General features: G+C 42.4%; 2 protein-coding genes across 2 annotated transcripts; one reads left to right on the top strand and one right to left on the bottom strand. All coding sequences in view use genetic code 11, as the record gives it.

The window, feature by feature from the left end:
* Positions 1-893: 893 nt before the first annotated feature.
* Positions 894-2,078, bottom strand: EGR_00009 (hypothetical protein; the record flags this gene model as incomplete). Its single annotated transcript, XM_024489258.1, has 3 exons — positions 894-1,183; positions 1,749-1,822; positions 1,900-2,078. 3 exons carry the CDS (start codon positions 2,076-2,078, stop codon positions 894-896), a joined length of 543 nt encoding a protein of 180 aa, XP_024355936.1.
* A 2,867-nt stretch (positions 2,079-4,945) lies between these two features.
* EGR_00008 (hypothetical protein) lies at positions 4,946-7,752 on the top strand (the record flags this gene model as incomplete). Its single annotated transcript, XM_024489257.1, is given in 7 exon segments — positions 4,946-4,981; positions 5,564-5,734; positions 5,754-5,803; positions 6,003-6,156; positions 7,361-7,436; positions 7,456-7,529; positions 7,642-7,752. The coding sequence occupies 7 exon segments, from the start codon at positions 4,946-4,948 to the stop codon at positions 7,750-7,752; spliced, it is 672 nt and encodes a 223-aa protein (XP_024355935.1).

The following is a 7,752-nucleotide window of genomic DNA, read 5'->3' as shown; positions in this document are numbered from 1 at the left end:
ATTATGTTCGAGAAGATCCACGGGAGTTGCTCACGATTCTGCGATTCAACCGAATTCAAAACGCTCATATGGAGGTCCATCGCGTTGTCTTTCCGCATGAGGTGAGCCGTCCCTTCCCTCATCTTGTCCGCTTACAATGGCTTCACATCACCTCTACTAGTTCCAGATAAGCTAGAAGGACGTCCACGCCACTTTTGCATGGGTTATGGCGAGGCCAGATCAGTAGTAAATCTTAACGCTTTCCCAACCAGTTATTGCAAAACTAAGATTGTTTTACAGTTAGCCAGATCACGTCGTAAACGTTATTAAAGTGAACTACTCTGTAAGCGACCTACGTAATACATTCGTTCCATCACCATACTCTGCTTAACGTGTAGTTGAGGTCCACCTCACAGTCTAATGCGCCTAAAATGCGTGCCCATTTTCGATACTTGCGAGAAAAATTAGAGTGTATGTGGGTCAAGAGAGTCAAGCTTCCTCGGGTGGGGCCCTGGAGTTCCTTACGAACGCCTCCCAAATCATAGGTAAAGTGTAGCCTTGCCTAATTTTTACCTGATTAGCTTCTACTGAAAATAGTGAGGAGGCTTTTCACTTAAATCGAACATTAAGAATTCCAGAACAATGCAAGCACATACTTCGAAGTCGGGAGAGACGACAAACCCTCAGAGGCCGATTCTTCATATGTCCACTTTGCACTGGCTGCCACCCAAGCAATGAGAGAAAGAGGACGAAAGGCTGTCAAGCTTCCTATAACCCAGCCAACGGTTCCATTTTAGCTCAGTTCTTTTCCACTAGCTACTGAAAAACAAACACAGGCGGAGAAATTCTTATCTGCAAATATTCACAAGCATACAAGCCGGCGGGGGGAGAGGGCACTCGACTAGTCCCCATCGTTAAGGGGGCACGGCAGTGGCTCGAGTGGGACCTGCAGCTTTGCACGCCAGGAAGCACTGTCGGGGGGTCTCCACCTCCTCCTCGGTGGTTTTGTGCGGTTCCGTATGAAACCTAGGAATGGTGGTGGTGGTAGTGTCGGTGCCGGAGAGAGAGAGAGCAGCTGTTTTGTAAACTCCTTCCTCCTTCGATGACGGCGCCTTAGCGGAACTTCTCTCTCTTCCTCCTCTCAATCCTCTTACATCTGCAATCGTCACGGTGACAAACATGGCCACTACCGCCATGTGAGCGACTGAGAAACTGAAGAACAGATTGATTAAAAGGTTCTACCAACAATGACTGGTTATGTATTCAATGCATATCGCGGCAGTTTAATTATTTTTGCGGGATTGGAATATATTATGCGGAGAATGAGAAATACAACTCAACAGTGGTTGGAGAAAAGGAATGATGATAGGATGACTCCTCTGTTTTAAAAACGGATTCTGTTCAGCATAGTCACATTCCACACTGGCTGCAGAGCTAATTGCAAAACTTTGACTCACTTCGGAGTAAACTTACACATGCACACCTTAAAGTATCGAACCTGTCGAAAAACACGGAAACCACAAGAGATAACATTAATTTTGACGATTTTCCACAGCCCCATTTCGTTCAATGGAAAACTGGGACAATTATGAATAAGGAACAGTTCACATTGTGGAAACGACACCCAGTAGCATTCTTCGGTGACTTAGCAAAATACTTGGAAAAAATGCAAATCAATCGCAAAAAAAACGTGTCGAAAATCTAGATCCAGGGTAAATACAGAAAAGATTTACGTGATGTCGAACACAACGTCAAAATGGGGTAAATACTTGCCAGAGAGACGTCACGGATCTCAGCAAAATCCGCGCCTTTCACTGTCACCACGTCGATGATGGTGGTAGTACTGGAGGGGGGAGGGAGAGGAGTGCTCCTCGTCTGTGTTCACTGCGTCGTAGCTGGAAGGTAGACAGACAAACGGACATTCGGACAGATGATGTAGCTGGAGGAGAGATAAGAAAGGATAGGTCAACAAACTCTACCGTCGCTTCTGCATTGCGGTGAAAAGGGACACCCTCTGCAGCGTAAGGAGAAGGTGGTCTTCTTAATTTTGCATCCTCTGAGATCAAAACGAGAGAGACATAAGATCGGAGTGAGAACATTCGAACTAATCTATACGGGATCAGTGACCTTTTCCGGGTATTTCCTAACCGAAGAGGACTATTTGGTTGAGGCCTAGTGGTTTCAAAGAATCGCATTAATCGTGGATAAGCTGGGTCTCCGAATCGCACTTTTATCCTACAAAAAATCCTAATCAGCAATCGGTGAAAAGGATAAAAGAAACAAGAGGAGAAGAAACTAAGCAGTGTCACACAAAACCTACCCAACGCATTTCACCTCATAAAATAGCTGCAATTAGTCGACATTCCCTTCCCAATGAGACAAAATTTAGAGATTTCAACCCCTACTAAATATTCTGCCTTTAAAAATAGAAAAAAACATAGTCCAGACCCCATTCATTTCTACCTCACCTCCAAATTCCATCTGTCTGTTCTACTTTGCATGTGATTGTCCAATGACAAAGTCCAGAAGAGGTGATAATATTCACATGAAGGTTGAAGAAGTATGTTGGTCTTTTTCTCAGATTATTTCACCCCATAACTCGGCGTATTAAAGCACAGAAGTGTCTTCCTCGAATGCTTTTTCAAAATCAGTTCATCTCTATGGATGAGGAACTCATACGGCTAAGATGAATAATACCATTTTCCAAAGGCTAACTGTAATGGTTTCCGTTTTGACATAAAAAGGCTTGCCGCTTCTGCATAAGGACTGAATGTCAAAACAATGGTTACATCACCATCGCCGTCCGAACCTGCGGCAAAAGCACTTCTCGCATGATTAGTCAAAATGGGCTCTTTGAAAAGCTTTCACAAGGTACGATTAAATCACGTTTCTCTCCGAAAACCCATCGAGACGCAAGAATGTAGGGCTGGAAAGAATAAACACGACTTGTGCAAAACTACCAGAAAGTCTAGCGTTAAGAAACTCGTCTATTCAAGTACATTTATAGCAGAATAAATAGTGCATTCTGGCCTGCGGCACTACATACAAATGAACCAAAGTGGCCTCTGGAGGAAGCAATGTCGCAAACCACCGCATGAAGCACACGGTATGCAAGTTCTGAAGGATTGGCTTAAAGTTAATCAATTGAAACAAAATAAAAAATGGCAATTTAAAAATTAGTAGAATAACATCATTAAAAAATTATATCCTTTAGAATATTTACTTAAAAATAACCAGTAAATGACTTAGATCCGATGCAATATTATTTATTCACACAATTAGAGATGTCAATGAATGGGCAATTAACATACAGCATAAATTGGTTGGTGATGCTGCTTGTTATTTTGGCTGTTGCTAAATTGCAAATTACAATGGTTTAGTCTTGAGATGCTTATTTTAACAACCCACTCCACTCATTTGTCTCAAGCTGTCTTTATGACTGTCGCAAAACAGGAAATAACGGAAAAAACTGAAAGCACAGGATTCACTGCAGATTGTTTAAAGAGCTTTTTGCTGATTTTGGATATTGGTTTCTAAGTTTTGTTGACGCTAAGGAGTACTCGCTAATAATCAGTCGCGTAAGATTCGCCCAGTCGGAATTCCTGTTACCGCAGCATATTTCTCATCACATATCCTGATTTAGCGACTGTACGAGCGCTTTTGTAAAAATTTGATGTAACAATGCAGATAAGATAAATGTGTTCCTTTCTGCGACTTGTCAATTAACAGTCACCGCTTCGAGGTTGATACACATCCAAGAATAGGAGGTGTCTTCCATTTTGATGGTAGGCCGACCGTGCTTAAGGACTATCTCTTTTGAGTTTGCAGTAGTGATGCTGTTTTTGGGCATATTAGAGCTGAAGTGCTCAAAGTTTGAGGGTAAAAGAAGTCTTGCAGTGGTTATTAGGCTGTTAAGGTAATTTCAGAGAGGAATCAGATAAACTAGCAAATACTACAAACTGTTATATGATGATGCGATGCACTCCAACCTAGATTTGGTTTTAAAACTAATTTTGCCTTAAAATTTGAGGCACGATTAGGCCCACATATCCTTTGGATGAAAGTTTGGCCGGATGCATAACAGTCAGATGCTCAAGGCAGAGAACCTTCCAAATACAAAAAGCAGTATTGTCTCGATAACGCATTGGGTAGAAAAAATACATGTTACTAAACTGCAATAGAGCAAAAAAGCTCTTTTAGAAAGAATATTTTGAAATCAGCAACTAGATGCCTATGAGTTTACACTTCCGGTGAGCTTTTCAGTGTTCTTTGAGTTGTGCTCACGACGGTGGCCTAATGATTGCCATCAAACAAAATCATCTGAATGAATGCGCTGATCTGCTGATTTCAAAAAGTATTTGCACAGGTGCAAGTTTTGATGACTTCTCCCTTGGTTTTGCGAAATTAGGTCTATTATTCTTTTAGAGATATTTAGATACCGTCAAAAGGCAATGCAATGCATTATTGACGGAAATCTGCATTAAATTCCCTTTATTGGCATACAAAGGAAAAGAATTTTAGTTTAAAATTGTTAGGATTTGTTTAAAAATCATTTGTGGGTTCTAGAATCTGTGTCAACTACCCCTGTGAAGAGCGGCGTGAGAGAGGGGCTGGGGTAGGAGCTGCTGAGTAGCGGATGTGTGGTGGTCGGGGTCAGTTAAGAGTTACCTGAGACTGTGGGTCACCGAGGTGCAGGAGACTTTCTGGACTAAGGTAATGTATAATATCTGTTCTATGAGGCCTAATTTCTGCAGTGGTTCCTAATGTATGACCAATGGAATTACCAGTATTTCGCCATCCGAATTAATTCCGTGATCTTGCCCAACCCCACCCTCTAGTCGACCTCATGTTAAACATTTTCCAAGGTTGCCTTCATACTTGCTATAGCTAAGATACAATAAGGAGAATGCAGGAGGAATTGCATCTTACAACTGGTTGCATGCAAGATGCAACCATACCCTTACACATGGAGGGAAAATGTGAGAAGCGCAATGCTCTCCTCGTAACACGTTTCGCCAAGTCACGTCGCATCACACTACATCGTCTTTCCCCACAGCTTGGAACAGCGCAGCACAGCATAGCAGAATGAAGCAGAGCACTGTACAAGAAACCGTATGGTTTCTCTCCATTCCACTGCATTGCTGATGTTCGTTAGCCTTTTAATCATACAAACTGCCCATTATATTGCTATCGGGATATAGGATATAGTTTTAAGTTTCACTGCTACTGCATCGTTTGGGTAAGCTGCTATTTTAAGCAGTATCACTCTTCTGTATTAGCGCTACACGCAAGTACACTTGAATGGATATGCATTTGAACATAGTCTATGCGTACACAGGAGCAAAATCACTGCTCTAAGTGCAAGTGAATCAAAAAATAATAAAAGCGAAGTCATTTATTCGCATAAAGGGAAACGATCACGAAAGTTTGCATAAGAACATTGTAAAAGTGCAGCAATAAAAATTAAATGCCTTAAATGCAGTGTATATATTGTTTTAGCTGCCATCACTGTTCTTACTACCTCAAAATTACTTCCCTTTTTCTGTTGTCATTTACAAATACAATACTGATAACGCTTTCCAAGGTCACTGCGCGTTCGCATGGTCAAGATGGCCGCGGTCACGGCTCCTCCTTCGTACTTGATTGCTTTGATGTAGATCTGTCCATATCAGTGACAAATGAGGGCCATCGGATTTTTATTGACCAATGCTTCCTACCGCTCTGGATGGTAAAGATGGATCGCTTGTACATTTATGTACGCTTTGATGGGTTAGTGCAGATTTTATCTGTGCATGCCAGCTGAACCGGGCCTTCAATATATAAGGTACAAACTTACAAAAGGTGTTTAAGGTGTATCATTTGGTCGAGTTTTATTTCTGTCTCTTTTCTATGTTCTTACATTTCTTAATATCGCCTTTGTGGTGCCTTCACGTATTGAGAAGGCCCGTTTTATTCGTTTTATTTTTGGGAAGGTGATGTTTGTCATCTGTTCTGATACTTAGGAAGTGACTAAACTTGCTGAGCGCAAAAATTCTACGACTGGTCTACCGGGTGGCTTTGAACTACCTCAGGACGAATGCTCCGTCAGCAAGAAGTGGTGTCTGCGTCATTTTCCCGCTGATCATTTACTGGATGTTGTCTGCTCTTCGGAACTGGGACTTCGCTCTTCATAGGCGAGTGTTTATTACATTTAGGGTCTTGGTCCTCGTTTTCAACAAGGCTGTTCCTCCAAGAAACTGCTTCCGCGCCCCTCGTCTTTTCGGCTTGATTGTCATATCATATGGATGTGACGTATTCCTTAGCGGTTTGTGATAGCTGAGGTCGAACCAACTCATGGGTTGCGCAGATTGTTTATGTTCAAGTGGTGAAATTGTTAATTGTGTTTTCGGCTTTTTGAGCAGGAATCAAGAAGGCCAAAACAGATAGCTGCAATTGGTGTCATCATTGTAAATGCAATGACTGGTGCGTCGTGATCGAATGCTCTGTCAGATGGGCCTTTGCTGCGCATGTACCAAACTGTTTCTACAGCTGCCATATTGAGTGTCGCCTTTCGTTTTCCTTGATAGGTTTACACTAGAACTCAGGTCCTTTTCTCTGAATGATTCGTTTACTTGACCTCATTACTACTGCTTACTCGTCGTCGAATATGCGCAAATAGATCACCTTGAAATCATTTAATGGGTTGTGTTGAGTTCACCTCCACAATGATTGAATCTTCGGCTTCGCGGCTGTTTGACTGGATGTTGTTTCGCTAGCCTGATTCAGAACCTCGGCCCTTTAGTTGCTGTGCTTCGAATTCCTCTTACAAGCCACCCGCTGCGTCAGTAGAGGATTGGTCTGGATGAGCTTTGATTCTTTGCAGGAGATTATTTTGCGTCACCTCATGAAGCTCTTCTTCAGTGTTTCACGCTTGAAGGTTACAATTCAAGTACTAATGGAGAGAGGTTGTAGAGACTTTGATGGAAGTGGTGCCATTACTATCCATTGAAAGATCATCTGCGATTCGTTCTTGAAATGCATTTTAACAACTGATAGGGGAGTTGATGATTGCTCGATATTTTTACAGCATATGAAAGCGGGTCTACTGTTCTTGAGGCGGAAGTATGGTGATTGTAGTGATGCCATCGGAATAATGTGCTCAGGTCCCTTTTGGTTGTAGGCGGTCTTTTTAATCCATCCTTTAAATCAGGGGCAGTGCCACCGACAAGCCTCCGCTTCAGATTTTGACACAGGTGTTCAATTTATTTCCCCCTTCCCTGGCCCACGCCCCGACCCCTTAGTCCTCATATCGTCTTGTCTTATCATGGATCCGTATGACGGCTATATCGATACATAAGATACATTTGTAGTGCACTAGTCATTCCTTCATTCTTCATATCAGGCCGCGGTAAGGGATTGCGAGGTGGCCATAGAAAGCGAGGCGAGTCTTCTAGAACCCACCTCAAGACAAGACGCAGGTCATTTTCAGCCCTACAGCCGGCCATCTGCAAAACTCGCAGCTAGCAGGAATATATTACCTTGACGATGTCTTCTGCAAAGCTTTGGAATCGGTAAATGGTAAGTTTGTTGCTTTTCTACTAGCCCACTAATATGTTATTTATTTACTTTTTGCTTAGTTATTTCCTTAAATATTCATTTATATTTGTGTATCTCTGCCTCCAGGCATTTACTCGTCTCATCCTTATTTCCCAACTCCATCTTCCGCCCGACACGTGTGAGCAGGCAAATGCTAGACGATGGAGTGAGGAGGCCTGGCGACAAAGGCTTAGGTAA

The sequence above is a fragment of the Echinococcus granulosus genome (assembly GCF_000524195.1).
Source record: "Echinococcus granulosus chromosome Unknown EG_S00001, whole genome shotgun sequence".
Classification (NCBI taxonomy): Eukaryota; Metazoa; Platyhelminthes; class Cestoda; order Cyclophyllidea; family Taeniidae; genus Echinococcus; species Echinococcus granulosus.
The sequence above is the reverse complement of the archived record's forward strand: the minus strand, read 5'-3'. Positions and strand labels throughout refer to the sequence as shown.